At 37.9% G+C, this 18130-nt stretch overlaps 1 protein-coding gene across 3 annotated transcripts in view; it reads left to right on the top strand.

The window, feature by feature from the left end:
• Positions 1 to 18130, top strand: part of adgrb2 (adhesion G protein-coupled receptor B2) — a 315878-nt gene that overhangs the window by 259283 nt on the left and 38465 nt on the right. For all 3 annotated transcript variants that reach the window (XM_015056969.1, XM_015056967.1, XM_015056968.1), the window contains 4 exons: positions 1319 to 1385; positions 9680 to 9765; positions 13366 to 13464; positions 17778 to 17877. In XM_015056969.1, the coding sequence (XP_014912455.1) occupies positions 1319 to 1385; positions 9680 to 9765; positions 13366 to 13464; positions 17778 to 17877 (352 nt within the window). The remainder of the gene's footprint in view (positions 1 to 1318; positions 1386 to 9679; positions 9766 to 13365; positions 13465 to 17777; positions 17878 to 18130) is intronic.

Below are 18130 nucleotides of genomic sequence, written 5' to 3'. Positions count from 1 at the left end.
CCCTTTTTTTTTAAAAATTACTTTTTTAAAAATTTTTGGAAAAAAAATTTTTTAAAAACCGATTTTTTTTTTTTTTTTTTTTTTTTTTTTTTTTTAGCAAGGGAATAGTGTAAAGTAGTGGCATTTTAATAGGTAGCTGAGAAGTTGTACACAACCCAAGGTGGAGATGGGGAAGTGCTCCATATAGTCAGTGACTCCAGTCCTTTTTGTGGCATTTTATTAAAAGACCTTTCAACCACAGAAAAAAAATCACATAGACAGTTTTACTGAGTGGAAAGAGTAACTTTTTTTTTAAACATTAATAAATAATAATGGCAAATAAATAACGGCAGTGCGCCACTCTCTCTCACAAGGGTTTATTTTTGGAAGAAAAAAAACATACAGAAGTCATTATTTAAACAAGATTTTTTTTTTTTATCAATCTTTAAGATGATGTCACATTTTATTGTTAAATGTTTAAGTAACCGCAGTGGTTATGTGTAACCCAGATCATGCTGGTTCATGTTTCAGAACAACAACAACTCCCTCCAGGCAATGCAATGATCTGATAAAAAAAGCAAAAACAGATTTTATAGTCATAGGCTCTTAAGATGAATTTTGAATGATTGCATGCATAAATGTAGTAGCCTCTCTTTCTTCATAAGTATTTTACTTTTTTATTTATTTATTTTATTTTATTGATTCTTAGTCAACAGAAAGCACATTTTTACCAGGTAATCCTGAAGAGCACTTTGAATACACAACCTTGTGGGATTAATCATGTTGTTTCTTTCTTTCAACTCAATATTTGCCTTTTGGATAAGAGGATTTATCAGATACCTGGAAGTAAGAGACTCCTGTTTAGATTTTTCAAAGCCTTCATTGCAATCTCTATGTCCAGCCAGACATGAAAATACATGTCATATATCCATGTCTGTCTATATCCTGCTTTGTTGGTCCAGCAGCAGGACCAACAAAGCAGGCCTTCGTTGGTCCTGCTGCTGTTAGTGTACTAATATTGGTTACCATGGAGACTAAGCAGAGACTGGCAGGGAGTCATTGCTAATGAAGGAGTCACCCAAATTTATTGTACAAATCTGTCTGTTGCTGGGCATCAGGAGATCTACATTAAAAAGAAAACAATCTCAAGTGAAACAAAAAAGCTATTTCATTTAGCTATTAAAAAAAATATAAAAAAAAGTCCAATAAATTCTTCATTACTTGGACACTTTCACCAAATAAATTTGAGTTACGTTTTTTTTTTTTTTTTTTTTTATCTAAAGTTTCATCACCTCTCACACTGAAGTGAAATGTGAGCCCTCAATCTGTTTTCTTCCAGCTGCTGGTTGTCTTTGGAGGGCGGCCTGCTTTATGCCTTCGTTGGTCCTGCTGCTGTCATCGTTCTGGTGAGTCTGCCCACTATTGCATGGTTTGGATGGTGGTCCTTGATTGTTATGCTCCCTCCAAACATTATCCGAATATGACCTTAAACGTTTGTGGACAATGTTCCATTGGCTACTTGAGATAATATTTCCTACATATATCAAATATATGAATTATATTTGATTTGGATGTGTAACTAATATTTGAATAATTCATGACGTTTGTGAATATCCAAAATGTGTGTGGACTTGGTCACATTTGGCTGCTTTGTTGTCGGGGAATGAATTCTTAGGTAAAGGTATGTGATTTTAGCAGAAATGGAACGGGTCGCTATGACCTGACTAGTCAAAATGATGATTAGAAAACGTGGTTAATGTTTGTGACTGTGGCCAGTTGGCCCAAATTTTAGCAGAGGGATTCTGAGTCCTCTGTGATGATTTCATTTTTATATTTCTGCCACTCACAAACTCTCAACAAAATGGCACTCAATATGTGGCTTTAATCCTAAAATGGGAGTCAAGAATTGGAAAGGAAAAGATTTAACATACCTCTACAGAATTCACACGCATCAAATTGATTTTTTTTTTTACTTTTGCCTAAATGTAGTTACATGCAAACATACATGTTGTTATACATCTTGCCTAATCTGTGTCATTGTACTTCAAATAAATTATACATTGTAGAAATATTTCAAACTAATATACTAATATTTATTTTTACTTATAATTAGTAACAAATTGTAATAATATAATAATTATGGCATCTTGCGTCTTGGCCTGAACACAGCTCTGCCGTAGCTAATAAAAATGTCAGAGAGATGTCACACCTCAGCACATCCTGTTTCCTGCCTGTTCCTCCTGGGTGTTGGGAAAGCTGCAGCTGAGGACTTGGAGAGCCTTTCCATGATGACAATATCAATATGATACATCCATATCTCCGCTCCTCATCCTCTTCCACAGTAAACTGTGCAGAGCAAGCTCAGGGCTAAGTCAACCAAATAATGAGAAACATTGTTTTTTTGTCAATTTGATATTTTTATTCTTTCACTGTTTGCCGCTGCAGAGGATAATGAAAAGAGGGCGGTTAGGGGCTGCCTCTTTATAATAATATTGATTTTATTTTATTTATGGCCCTTTTTTTTTATTCTTTTGAAGGCTTGCACCAGTACCCTCTTCAACAAGTGTTGCCCCTGGTGACAGCCTACAGTACATGGTCAATGCTAATAGCTGGATGCTTATGATTTATTATTCGAGCATGTCATAATAATGCAACAATATAAGACCATGGTGGGAAGAAAGATACATAAAGCAACAAAATGCAGCATGATAACGTTTTGAATGCATATTTTAAAATTAGACCACTTTTTATATCTGACACAATCAAAATCACTCGGGTCCAAATGCACCTGCAAAACAAAACACGTAAATTACAATTGTCTTACATGGTCTTCTTCAGTGAACACCCCGACTGCATACAAAGTGCCCTAAATGACTTTGTTAAACATGTTTAATATACTGCCATAAGTTAGTAACGTTTACCACAGTTCCAACAAAATAATTTCACATCCTCATTGTTCAGACATGCATCATCATTAAATGTACTCAACATAAGGTTCATATTGATTTTGACAGGAATCTTAACTCTTATATATTTGTTTAAATATATGCTTCTTGCCAGACTGGCAGTGCGGAAAGGAGCATAAATAAAATAAAGTTTGGCAATACTAAATGCTAAAAAAAAAAAAGGAAAGGAAAATCTAACTTCTGATTGGCCCCATCCCTCAAAAGCTGATGGCATTAATGAGTATGCATGCTGACCTCGGTTGCTCTTCGGCCGTCACTTTAGAAGCACACATGTCAAAATGATGAGCAGAGACCCTTGAACCCCGAGTTTAAATGTCAACCCAGGAAAAAAAGAATACAGTGTAAGCAGACAAAAGCTTTTGGCTATATATTAGATTTCTACACTGAATTATAGCCCTATTCTTGCCCTTAAACTTTCCCTGTAATGCGTGCTTTCAGAGCATGAGTCACCGAACCAAATGCATCTAGGGCTGTAGCCTGTCCTTGACCATAAATTTAGAAGGAACATGGTGGGGCATAAATATAGCTCTGTGTGAGTTGTTTTTACCAAGTTCAGTGGCTGGACATTTTTTTTCACGCACAGCTACCTAAACTCGGCTCTACAGTAAAATGTAGTGCCATAATTGCATCTCAGTGGGGTCTTAATTGTCTGTTTTTCTACGGAGCTGTGATAATTCGTGCTTAATGAATCTCAGGGTGGAGATTTCTACCATTAGGTTTAATAAGTCTGGATAGAGTGTGCTACATCTTAGGTTGCTAATTGTTGCCACTGTTGTTGATGCTGTTGGGTGGCATCGAATCTGTCACTCCTGCTGTCGAGCACATGTCAGGAAATAAACTATGGATCGGACACATTCACAGATGTGCAGATGGGATATGGATGCTTGTACTGGAATTTCTGACAAGAGAGCTTGGCGGGGCTTTTTCGAGGAGATAATGGATTTCATGACTGTTAATATTCATTGCTTGGCTACTATTATGTCCAATTTCACTATTTCACTTGTCACATGTCCTTAACTTCTCACCCTCGATTTCTTCCTTCTTTTCTCCTTGCCTCCATTCCTTCTCTTGTTCATCTATCAGTCCTTTCGGGATGTTGCAATGTTTTCTTGTGAATTTTGTGGCCTACAAATACTGATCTTGGTGCACTTATCTCAAAAAGTTGTGGTCAAAGTTACTTATTTATTTAAGCCTTATTTTTGCGATAATGTGGTCTTGCAAGAAAGTTGAAATTTCTGTACCTTCTTGAAATAGGTTCCCATCAAAGTTTTTGTACCTGATGAATTATGTATGTTAAGAGTTATTTTATTTGGGGGAAGGAGAAGGTGTGTGAGCATTAGGGCCACCCATTTATTGCGACCCAAATGGTAGGAAGAAAACTCATTTTGCGATTTCTTCATAAAGCTACACTTGCGCTTTGTAAATATCAGTTGCAATACTGGAGCACAACCTGTTGTGTGCCATCTGTCTTCCACTTCGCCACCGTTCGCTCCAACCCACCCACCAGGGAGCAGTTCAGGGAGGAAGTCAAATATAAAGACTCACTCAGTGGATCACGCCAGGCAATTTAAAACCCAGAACTTTAATTCAATCAATAAATTTCCCCCTGGATGCCCTGGAAAACACCCTAAAAGTGGACGCGTAAGAGGACGTTAGTAAGATTTGTGGAAAAGTTGCGATGACTGGTGAAAACTGCAAATCTGCGCAGAAATTGTGGATAAGTGAATTTGCGTTAATAGTTGCGATACTCATCTTCCCTTCCTTCCTTTTTCCCTCCCTTTCTTCTTTCTTCCTGGGAGGCAATCCTATATTCAGTTTGAACAGAACAACTTTTAGAGATGACAGGTTTTGGCCAGTTAAGTGACAAACAACCCAAACATAGAACTAAATTGAGAATAGGGCCAGTGATTCACAGGATTTTAATGGCCCTATTAGGGGGTGTTGTTCTTAATACTTACTTCAAGTCAAGTTCTTTTTTTATAGCACATTTCAGCAACAAGGCAGTTCAAAGTGTTTTATATCTAAGCCTGATACTCCCAACATATTCAAAACTAAAGAAACCTTTCAGATGAGACTTGAAAGGTCCTCAAGAAGGAAGAAATGATAAACAGCTGCTTTCTGTTTGAGGCCCTTACAATGCAGTCTAAGGTTTGATTTTTCACTTCTTGGCCCATTGTTTTCAGCTTTCCTCCTCCACTGCTGCCCCCACAATGTCGAAGCATGCTCCAAATCGCAGCTGCGACATGGCGCCCAGCCCCCTGGTATTGTCGCCGGTGCCTTCGCTCTAACAAACAGCTGTAATGAGAGTGGGGCTTCGGGCACAGAAACACAGAGACCTTCCCGCCGGACTCTTCTCTAATTAATGAACCTGGCCTTGAGCAAATAGCAGAACAGGATGATGCTGACTCACAGAGCTGGTGCCAGACATGACCGGCATGACAATATTCGTTCCTTCAATCTGGTGCTCCAGGAGCTCATTGTCAACCGCGGCACGATGAGTGTAGAGGGGATCATGGAGAGGAGAATTTTTCAGCAGACAGATAAATCCCCTGAAATATGTCACAAAGTGAGAGAAACAGTTAGAATGTATTCTACCTCAAAAAAAATAAAAAGTACTGACAGACCTTAAACTTCTCAACATTTTACAACATTACAGCCAAAAACGTCAATCTACTTAATTGGGATTTTATGTGATACACTAAAGCAGGGGTGTCAAACTCAATTTCACCGAGGGCCACTGCAGCATATTGGCCCCCCTCAACGGGCCACATTGACGGTACAAATCAGGAGTGCATCCCTGCTAAAACACCCCAGACAAAAGGCTGACTTCCCTCATTCAGTTCTGTAGAGGCTTATAATGAGTCAATGGTCCAGGTGTGTTAGAGAAGGAACCATCTAAAGCTGCAGATGGTAGCTCTGGAAAACTAGACTTGGGCACCTCTAGCATAAATGTATAAAAATACAATGTTAAAAATAAATTAAACAACACCTCATATTGTTAAATAACTGATTTCATGTATTGAAGTTTTAATTACATTTGAGTTTCCATAGATGTAAAATTACTGCTCAGTTTAAAAATTACAATATTTAAATTAGTGTTTAAAGGTAAGCAAACAAATAATAAAAACAAGTCACATGGGCAGACATTATAGACTTTACGCAAAGATTTAGTCTCAGAGGCAACTGAAATCAATTAATTTAAAAAATCCTTTCTGAATACCATCTCATGGTCTCTGAACTAAATGCGTCTTTCTGACTGGGAGCTGACAGCGTGTTGAAGAGTTTGGACCGGACTCCATTACAGACCAGAGAAAAGTAAGGAGAATGCAACGTTGTGTTAATCCATTTGAGGAGCCGGTAGTTTATCTTGAGGAAATAAATGACGATCCAAAAGTTAATTAGACTGTAACATGCGCAGTGCGCTGCTCAACAACTGCGGACGCGGCTCCGCCGCTGCGAAGAATTAGAAACCGCTGGGAGAAACTCATGCAGCGGATTTAACAAAAGGAGCCTTCTGGGTTCACGTTACCCAGGAGAGCGGCGCTCTGGAGGAGCTGCAGACGTAACATCTGTCCGTTTCGGAGAAGCGAAACCACGCTAAATAAATAAATAAACCTGGTAAAAGCGCACACCGCACCGCACAGGGTAAAACACTCAGAGTTCAGTTGATCTGTTTGGATCAGACTGATCCAACTGACTGACTGATGAATTAGCGCAGATTTTTCTGCAGATGGGAACCAGGAGGAAGTGTGTTCAGACCCCAGCTGGTGAAGTGATGCTAATTTAAGTGAAGTCGCTTAATTCAATTTATTACAAATTATTGGGGCCTCAGTCAGTGGTTTTTGTCACTATGAGTAAATGTAGATACATTTATCTGCTTAATCTGTGATGGGATCTGGATTCACGGTGAATATTAACTAAACCGGTCAAGATAACGTCTAGCGCGACCTGCCGCCCTGACACCAACTCACACACATCTTCATTAACAGTCTTACTTGTAAATCTATTTTTCTTTTCTTGGACGTTTTGATGTTAGCTTGTCGATGTCTCAGTTTTATTCGCTGGGAAAATCAATATGCAGCGTGAGGTGACTCTGCTGCTCTCTAGTGGCGAGAAGCCGTAATGTTGGCTGGTAATCAGAATGCATTATGGGAGATGTAGTTTGTAGTCAATTCGTGCTCAAAACCATTTTAAGTCAATCATCGGCCTATAAAATGCTGGGGGAGAAGGAAGGGGCACATAAAATGGCATGGCGGGTCACATGTGGCCTGCGGGCCTTGAGTTTGACACATGTGCACTAAAGGAAGGAAACGAGTTTAGGATTTGCAACAGTTTTTTTTCCTTAAAAAATATTTGGTATACAATAAGGGTCTTGGATGAGCTAGCCCCCTTCAAAGAGCAACTAGATAAGGTAGTGCTTAAGCTAAGCTAAGTTGCCGTGACATTTGCTGTGGTAAAACTATGAACTACCTAATGCTTTCACCACAGTTCATTTAGACTGCCGTCAAAAACTCCCAACGCTTGGCAGACAGCATTGTGGCAGGAAAGCATCTTCAGATCCAGTCCATGAAAATACAAAATTTCAAAAATCTTGGTCATACTTCCTTTGTCTCCGTAAGCTACTTGCATGCTTTGAGATTCACATAAAGTTGGCATGAGGCGAGCATACTTGTGACATACATTGGTGATTGGTCATTCTCCAAAAAATTAGCCCTCATTGAACTATTACATACATGCTGATACAGCTGAACGTATTCTGCAAGAACAACTACCAGGTCATCCAGTCTGAGTGAAATGTGACACGAGTGATACTTGGCAAGTTACAAAAATTTGCAGGTGCACGATTAGGCTCCATGACGACATGCAACACCAGCACTGGGGTACAATTGATTCTGTTGTCCCACGCACTTTAGGTACTAAAAATCCATCCATAGACTTGGTGAAGGTGGTTAAATGGTAAGATACTTTTTCTGGTTTATGTTTTTTTCCCCTCATACAGCAAAGCCCCTTAAGAACTCTGACGCCCCCTAGGGGAGGCATGACACACACTTTGTGTATGGCATACTTACTCAGCCTATTTTACTCTTGAGACTTTAACTGTTCATTTAGTGGTGCTCTCCACAAATCTGGCCTTGGCAGAAGATTGGCCAGAAAAAATCCATTGTTTAAGGAAATCAGTTAGACGCCCAGTTTCCCAGAATCCATGCATAGGATGAAGAGAACATGTGGAAGTGCTAATGCAACCACTTTCTTCCACATTAGACAAAAAATGAAAATTTCTGGCATATGTGCAAAAAAAAAAAAAAACAACAAAAAAAATAAACAATGACTCCAAAGCACTTGGAAATACAACAGATTTGCCTCACAGCAGATCCACTCCAAATAGAATTAATCCAGTTGGACAACGTAATGGCATTTCATTTGATAGAATGACGCCAAAGTCCAAATGTATATAAATAAGCTCAAAAGCACACATTACATTTAGATATTTATTTACTAAAAAAATAAACCATGCATCATTTTCTTTTCATGTGAAGTATGAGCTACTTTCAGTTGGTCTATCACATAAAATCCCATTAAAATGCATTGAAGTTCATAGTTGTGACATGCTATACTTCTGCAAAATGCTGTATCTGCTGAGCTCTGAAGATTTCCGTAGTATCATGGAAACGATTTCTCTCTTTTGGCCAGGACCTGCCTTCGTGGGCAATTGAAAGGAAGAAAGGAAGGCAAGGATAACATGCACATGCACAAGTGTACGAAAATTGCTTCCCACTGATGCTGACAGGGAGCATGAGCAGATGATTGCTCAGAAACTCTATTTTGAACACCAGGCTTGTAAGAAACATGTCACCAGGAAAGCAAATGTTCCAGATGTGCAGGATTTCAGATTGAAAGAGCTCTGCGAGCACTTACTCAGCTGTGTGTATGTGTTAGCGTGTTTAATTTTAAGTCTGTGCAACAGGATCAGAGTAGCCAGATGTTAAATATGCTTAAAATAAACTGCTTGTTAGTTTAAGAAGCAAGCAAAGCGATCAGTGTCCTGTTTTCGCATTGAGATTTCTCTGTTCTCATGCTCATCTAAAATGTTTTCTGAAAAAATGTTTTTCTTTTTAGTTTCAAAATTGTCTTTCTTTTTTTTGTGGAGGATTTTTAAAATATCTTTGTTTTTGCCGTTGAAGCCTTTTTTGGCTCTTTTTGTTGCTAAAAAAAATCATATCAAAAGGGGAAAAAAAAGAAAGGGTTGAATTGTTCTTATTTTTGCTTTTCATCTATTACAATATTAACCATAAATTGACGTTTTTTTTTTGTTGTTTTTTTTTATAATGTTTTAATTCATTCATAAGGTTTTGGAAATGTCTAAGTCAGTCATTCATTAATTAAGTCATTCATTTATTTACTTGTCTTGTGTTTTTTTAATTTAATTAAAAATGTTTTTTTTGTTGTTCAACAATTTGCTTACATATTTTCACAAGATCCTATATGTCAACTGGTGTGATTGCTTTGAAAGCTCCCGTCAGCAAACGTGGAAAACATCAGACAAGTGTTTAAATGCATTTAGAAAATCAAATTGTATTTGGCAAGAGGCATTCTTTAATTTGCTTTGTTGTGTTCAAGAACAGCTAACCGTCAGAGAGGCTGACCCATACAGTGACGTGTTGAACAAGAATGAAAGAAGACCAGCTTTAGCTTATGTGCCTATTATGACAATGTCTTCTCTTTACATCTAACAGGTAAACATGCTCATTGGGATTGTGGTGTTCAACAAGCTCATGTCTCGAGACGGCATCTCAGACAAGTCTAAAAAGCAGCGAGCAGGGTAAGTTAACTTAAAAAAAACACACCTACACACATCTTCTACTGTCTGTTCAAGTCAACTTTTTCTATTTTTTTTTGCCTGTAAAACCGAAATCATATTTACCATATTAGGCATATTCCTCCTTCTGTCAGACAATATTTTCCTGGCAAATGACTCAAAATGCCTCCGAGGGTCTCTTCACATTCGCACCTACTCGTACACCTGCGCATCCGCTAACAAAAAATCAGAAAATATGATCTAATTTGGCAAGGAGATGGCGAGACATCTGTTATGTGCTGTTGCTCTCTGAGATGCATCTCAGCGTCACCTCCACAAATGGTAACCACCTAGCTCTCTCAGCGGGGTGACACAGATGAGCATGGGAGATGTGAAAATCAGTGGCAGTTGGAAATGTAATGTGAATAGAGAGAGTAACTCAAAAAGAGAGACCTAAAAAGCATGAAAACAAATCATATATCTTCACACGTGGCGTGCATGCAGATTTGTCAAAGTAAGGCATTGAAATCTATCGACTCCGTACGGAGGCGTTTACCATCTTTTCCAAACCTGAGTGGAAACCTCGTTGGTTCTCGCGTGTAAAAACCCATGTGTTTTAATTTTCGCATCTATTGATTCCATTGACTTCTTGTTCTCTGCCTCGTTGCATTTTCCTCAATGTACATTGATTGCACGAATAGAAATTGATAGTTTGTTTATAACTGTATAAGCTTGCTCTCTAGGGGGCTGATTAGCTTTTGCTACCCAGGGATGTGGCTGAGATTAAACCTATTTGATGTATAAACACTTAAAGCGCACATATACCGTTTAAGTCATCCCTGATCCTGGAAAGATTATTATGAGCATGTTTTCTGTCAGTTTAACTCAAGTGCATTGCCTTGCGAAAGTTTTCATAGGATTTGAACTTTTCCACATTTTGTCATGTACAACCATAGATTCAGTATGTTTTATTAGCATTTTATGAGGTAAATTAACACAGACCAGAGCATAGATCTACGAGGTAAAGTGAATTATTCATTTTCTACACATAAGTACAAACGTTTTGTGCTTCATCCTCCAAAAAATGGAAAGATTATGGCACAGATAACTTACCAAGCCATTGCAACCAAGAGGCCTCTGGTAACTTTGGAAGAGCTGCAGACTTTAAGCTGAGACCAATGTTCACCTTTCATATGTAGTGCCTTGTCTACAATTGAATGAATAACATTAGATCAAAACATAGTACTGTGTCAAACTGTAAAAGTGAAAGTCCAGATCTATTTCCAATTGAGAGCTTGTGGAAAGCTGTAAAAAAAAAAATATATGAGTTCCCGTATACACTTTTCATTATCATTTTGTCTGATGGGATCAATAAAATCATCATAATTTGTTTTTGTCCTTCAACTTTTAAAATGATAATCATGACAAACGTTTAATTAATGTTTTAATATATATATATATATATATATATATATATATATATATATATATATATATATATATATATATTTAAAAAAAAAAGCTGAGCAGAGAACTCATTCTCACAGCTTTGGTCCAGATGGAGCTGAATTGCTTGTGCAAATCAATCAATCAATACAAATAGCTCAAGGTCTTGATGTTGTTCTGGAGGTTAAACCAGCACTCTGCTGCCACACTGGAGACTTGAATTAGTAGCACCACTTCAGCAACTGGTTGTGACTCATTAGGCGGAGTAGTTGTCTTGCAATCAGAAAATCCTGGGTTTGAGTCAAGCTTCCTCCTGTTACATGTTGATGAGCACCTATGTATGTTTGAGAGTGTTGCTGTGGTTCTAGTGTAAAGTGCTTTGAGAGGTCAGTTTGAGTGGAAAAAGGATAAATAAGTTCAGTCCATTTGCCATCTGTGAAAAGGACTTTCAGATTTTAGTCTAAGAAAACTAGGGCGAGAGCAGGTTGTACTCGACCCGAGAAAACAAACAGAACTTGGACTGTTTTGCATAAAGAACAGACAAACACTTCTCCTGATGAGCTGAGCAAATATAATTTTTGCTCAGGTCATGAATTTTTTTTATTGGCTCCAGTGTTGCAAACATTGTCATTTTAAGCATGCCTTTCCCTTCATTACACACCACAGTTATATACTACATTGCATTGGTTTATCATAAAACCACAATGAAATACAATGACGTTTGTGGTTGTCACGTGACAAAATCTGAAAAAGGGTTACAAAGACTTTTCCATGCTATCCAGAGCACGGTGTTACCTAAATTTAGTATTTTTCTGACTTTAAGTTACATCATGAAGACGGGGGGAGAAAAAAAAAAACCTCTACAAGTCACACTGGACTGTAACTCGCAATTATTTAGAAATCGTGAAGCATGTAGGGTAACCTCGTCTGTGTCGGTGATGTGATCCGGTGACGCTTTGTGTAGTTAGCTGCTTTTCAGCAAACTCACAGAAAACTATTCGAGCTCAACCTAGAAGTCAGCTGCCATTTTCTGATCTTTAAATCGGGGCGTTCATGAACATGTCAGGAACACATCTTCACTCCACCGGCGAACATCATAACAGAGCCATAACAGATGCAGAAAAATCCCGGGCCATAAAGAAGCAGTCGCCTTGCATGAAGCGGCAACACCAAGAAGGCCCACCTGCAAAGTCACTTATATTTATTTGCTCGGCAACGACCGGGGTGTGGAGACGTAACTGCGCCACTTTTAGCATGCAATTAGCTTTCTTCGCAGCTGCAGACAGTAACTCCTTGGTTCATGTTAGTCTGCCTCAATTAACATTTAACACATCAGTTAAATGCATCATGAGGAGGGGGAAAAAAAATTGCACCTGACTATAAACTGCAGGACCATCCAAAGCATGAAAAAAGTGTCTTATAGTCTGTAAAATTTTGTACTCGCATGCAGAGTTAAAACAGAGAGGTTGGTGGTGTTGCTCGCAGGACAAACTGTGGGCAAAATGCATTTCTTCTTGAAGCCACGGGGTAGCAGTTGTTGGTACCAGGGTAATGATCTGTGATAGGATGCTAATGTAGCATAACTCCAACACAGTCACTCTCCTCATGTATTAAATCATATGTTCATGCACGGCACAAACCAATGTGCAAACATGCTTCCCCTCCATCTGATTAGCGAACTGTAAGTAAACAACCAGAGCAGTCCACTTCCTCCTTGTCACTCTAGTAAAGTCTCAGTACATTCACCAATAAGTAACTCGCAGATCCGTATGCAACGTATAAAAATGAACCAAAGAACTGGTGTACTTCCTGCCAGTCTCACTGTAATGTGTTAATCCACGACTGGTTGCAGTGTGCGTCTCTCACGTTCTCTCTGCTTGCTTTGAATCAATCTTTGTATCCTGACTGTATTTCATTGCTGCTAAGTTTTTTTAAGATCTGGTTTTAATTTACCTTTCTTTCTTTTTTTCTTTTCTCCTTCCCCCTTTTCCTACCATTTTTTTTCCTTTCCCCCATTCACTGTTTGTCCACGTTGCCCCCCCCCACCTTATTTATTCAAATTCTCCATCACATTCACCTGTTGTCTTCACTGGTGCGTGTGTTTGCACTCATCCTCCTCCCAACTTTCCCCTCACCTCCCTCTCTCCCTCACATGGGATGCGTGTGCGTGAACTAAAGTGTCCCGGCGGAGGCGCGGAGCCGACTGCTCCTGAAATGCTCCAAGTGTGGCGTGATCTCAAGTACCGCTATGTCCAGCTCGACGGCCAGCAGCGCCATGTTAGTTAGTTCATCTTCATCTGTCTCTTTCTATACTTCCCTTCTCTTGCTTTTTTTTTGCCCCTCTTAATTCACATTATCTTCTCTTCATTTATCCCCCTCCCCCACCGCCACTGCCACCCCTCCACCGTTTAATCTCTGGCTGTCGGTAATGATGCAGAACAGTATTCAGACTTGTCTGGGAAGCAAAAACAGTTTAATGAAAGGGAAAACACCTGCACCGCAAGTCGACCTTGTTTAATGAGAGTGCGTTTTGATGCAAAGTGAGCTCTCCTTTGGGTGCACGGAGAAATATGACCTGTGTCAAACAGTATTTATGAATCCTTCCTAGAGTTACTTTAAACATATTTGCAGAGCAGCATGGGGGAAGCTTAAACACAGAGACACAACTTTCCTAATTGCGCAAACTGCACTGTTTAAATGACTCCTCCATTATCCTTTACTCTTTAACATGTATTCACTTTGACTTGTTTGGTAATTAAATACAGACATGACCAATTTTGCTGGTTCTCGACCACAAGAAAACGAAAACAAAAAACAAAAAAAAACAAAAAAACAGCAAAACCTTTACTGAAAAATGTGAAACTGACAAAAGTTTATTGCTATTCCGTACTTTTTATACCGAAAACAAGTCTTATTTTGATTGTGATTGTTTATTTGGATATTTTTTTTTGTCTTACAAATGGTGGACTAATTCATAATACTTTGTGTCTCCACCTTTTCTACCAGTAAATACTTTTAAGAGATTTCTGTGCTTCTCAGTGAGACTTCTGTCTTTGCCAATTGGTATAGTTTATTCCACTCTACCTGAAGGGAAATGCTCCAATAGTCTTTTTTTTTTTTTAATAGTGGCATTTCAAACTGGAATTTTCAGATCTTTTCATAGGTGTTCAATACAATTGAAAGAATATATAATTATGACTTGGTCTTGAGCCCATATTATAATTGTGTATTTCAGTACAGCATCACTGATTACAATTCTGTGGCCTATTTCCAGTTTTTGACCTGCCAGTACTGACTAATTTAGTATTTTAGAAGTAAAAGTAACATTATTCCACTACGTATGAGAGAACACTTTATGTAAAGTAGCGTTTCAAGACAAAACAAAATTGATTCCAAAGTTCAGGTTTTAAACTCTGTTTATACTATCTTACATTAGCAATCAGCTGGTGTTATTTTTTTAATGTAATTGTTTATTCCCTTTAAAAATGTGGTTCTATCCTTTAATCTGAGATTTTGCAAAGACTAGCATCATTTACAATTCCAGCATGTTCCATGACAGAATTGTCAGAGTAACAAAAAAAAAAGTAGACTTGTCAGCCAACTTTTAGGCAACTTCCTTCATGGCTTTTTTTTTTCTTTTATCTTTTATATATATGATATACCTTCTTATTATTTCCTTCAGCTTTAAAACATAAAACAATTATAAACAGCTTTTTAAAATCACTTTCAGAAGAAATGAAGCATTGTTTCAATAAGTTAATACCACCATTTTTTTCAGATGTTTTAATATGACAGATGGAAAAAAAACTAATCTTGCATTTATAACATATATCAAACTTAGAACCCCAGACAAAAATGACAAAATAACCACAAACAGTAAAACTTGAAAGATGCATAAAAACCCCCCCAGCAATTAAATTAAACAGGAAACTAAAAGTAAGTAATACTCAAACTTTCCCAATTTTTTTCTGCATATTCTTTCGTAGCTGCAGGTGCACATTTGGTAAGACTGGATTCACATAAATTCAGGAAATGGCATCTGTAGTGCAATCCAATCATTGAGCCAATTTCAGTAACTAATGCACTAAAAACTAATTCAATCTGTCATTGGTCATATCCAGTAAATTGTCAGAACAATTGTACCACGACTGTAGAGTTTTAAAAATAAGACGACTTAAATAATAAAAAGTGCTGTCCTCATATTGCAAACATGTTTTAAAGGTTGTGCTTTATGCAGCTTTACTGTGCTTCTGCAATAAATTACTGGGCTTAAGCTACCTAAATATCAACTGAATCATGATTGAAAGAAATTCTCTTGTAAAGACTGTGCTCTGGCAAAAGATCATCGAGATTCTAATTTGAGTAAAGGGACGTTGTGTTCTGCTTAAATTTATGCAGAGCAAAATAATGAAGACAGGTGCATGGAGTGCACGTCTATCCACAGCACTCCCCTATACCATCGATTACGTTTTTTTGTTTTTTTTTCTGGTAACATTTTCGACTTATGATCTGAACTAATCTGATATTCGACACTGGGTTGACATTCTATTAATTGTCATGGTTTCATGATCGGAGCAAATAGTCTCTGAGAGATCTTCTCTCGTGGATAATCATCTATGTTATTGTGCAAATCTTTCATTATAGCTTTTTATTTATTCAGTGAAGGCACTTAATTTTACATTGTAACCCCAGTCTACCCTCTGTCTTTCCATGGTTGGAGAGCAATGTAATGACATTACCCATGGCACTTTTAGAGGCAGTGTTAACATGTTTTGCCATTTAGATTTAGATTTACAAGGTTTACTACCTAGATATTTTAAAGATTAACTAGTTGTATATCAGCATTTGGCCATTTATATTTGTCCTATATTGCTGCTTGTCTTGAAGTTTGCCACATGGTTAAATGTTCACCAGTGAAAGCACTTTCACTGGTGAACATTTAACCATAAAGTCCAACCTGCTTAATAGCTGTTGTTGAAATAATACTTAAGCTTGGTAGATGTGGAAAAAACATCATTTTTATGCTCTGTAGACATATTACGTTTAATTACCTTGCTTAAAAGTTTCAGAATTTCCAAAATGATTTATCTGATTAAGTATATTATTGTGTTGAACCAGATTATGTTTAAGTAGAAGTCTTTATTACTTGTTGATATGCTAAATCTGGGTTTCCCCCAGCATACTATAAGCCTGGCGGGTCACCAGGCTTTACTTGCGCCCCCATCAGCCAACGCAGTGCTGATGGGGGCACTTTTTAAAATATTTGCATTTTTTAAAGGCTTTATAGGTGGGGTTCAGGTGTTAATCTTCCAATCTTTCAATAACACATGATTATCAAGGGATATTTTCAAGTTTCCTGTCAACTTTAAACATTTTTTAACTCAAAAAACACAATGGGCCGCTGGATGAATGACTGCTGAGCGCCCAACCACTGGGCTTAGCCAGTTTTCTGGGGGAAACCTTGGTTGAATGTTTTCAGATTTTTAACTCAGTTCCTTCATTCCCCCGTGCCCCCAACAGAGAAGAGTCTTAATTTCCTAAAGAGTAGATACAGTATGTGTTAAATAAAAAATAAAATGTAAAAATGTAGTTTAGTACATATATTGCTGATAAAGCTGTTTACAAAATGTATTGTTGGTAAAAAACCTAGCCTAAAAAAATGCAAAGCAGTACAAAAATTGCTTATGAATAATTATTGAAAATATTTCTTGATATACATTAAATTGTCAATATGAAGATTTCTTGTTGTCTGCCAACAGTCTGCTCTACAACATTAAGGTTACAAAGTTATTGAAATAGTTGTGCGTTTTTATCTGTTATGATTCTGTTCTTCTTGCAGCAGTGTATGAGATAGTTTTATAGGCCTTCAATTGAAAGTACATTAGTCAAGGTCAACTAAATGCTTTTTAAATACAAAGACATCAACTTCTTTGGCTAATTTCTTCATGTTTTTTTTTCTTATGCTTAATATCTGTGCCTTTCATCATTCCACTTTTTGAGCTTATTTGCTTTGATATTTTTGTATGCTGATTACTTGAGATGTCACATGAATATGTTCTAAATTTCACATTAGCAGCGTCATTAAAAGCAAATACTTACCAAGATAAACTTTTTAACTAATACAACATGTAATTTCCTCTGTGTACATTGCTTAAACAGCTTTAATATAGATGTGGCCCAAACATTTGAATTTGGAGTCCTCAGCTTCTCACTCCTTTTACGATATTGTGTTATTAATGTCATTGGTCTGGTCTTTTTTTTTTTTTTTTTTTTTCCCCCATGTTGCCTCACGGTCTCCCAGTGTGGCAATCAGAGTCCATCAACCATGTAATTGTGAGCGCTTGTTGGAGTCGGAACTTTACACATGATTACACATTGTATTCCACTCATCAGTTAGAATATTAAGTATGATCCAAATTGTAGTGTGGCAGTCCGCTTGAAATAGCCCACTGTAGAATGTGTGATTAACCTGTGTGTGTTTAGATGCGAGGACTTAGCAGAGCTGGCCTGTCTGATTTGAGACTGAATCCCTTGCTCTTTCTACCCCCTACCACACCCCTACCTGCATGTGCTTCCTTCCTGTCTGACAGGGCGTCCCTGTGGAGCTCCTGTGTGGTTCTTCCTCTGTTAGCATTGACCTGGATGTCAGCCGTGCTGGCCATAACTGATCGGCGCTCCACACTCTTCCAGGTGATGTGTGCAACAACAACAAGCACATGCTAATGTTCTGCCAGTCACAAACACACAAAAGCCAACACACACACACGCACGCACACACACATACGCATATCAATGGGCGCATAATGGAAAAGCAGCTTTGAAATTTTGCGAGTCGGGGGAAAGAAGATCACCAGGCTGTCAGCTTGCTGAGTGATACAGACTGGAGACATTAATTAACATTTTTTTTAAATATAACCTGTTTTTTTTTTCTCTCTCTCTCTTT

Source organism: Poecilia latipinna, unplaced genomic scaffold (genome assembly GCF_001443285.1).
Source record: "Poecilia latipinna isolate Pla-1442-1.1 unplaced genomic scaffold, P_latipinna-1.0 Scaffold1422, whole genome shotgun sequence".
Taxonomy (NCBI): domain Eukaryota; kingdom Metazoa; phylum Chordata; class Actinopteri; order Cyprinodontiformes; family Poeciliidae; genus Poecilia; species Poecilia latipinna.
Note: the sequence above shows the minus strand (reverse complement) of the source record. Positions and strands in the feature narration are given on the sequence as shown.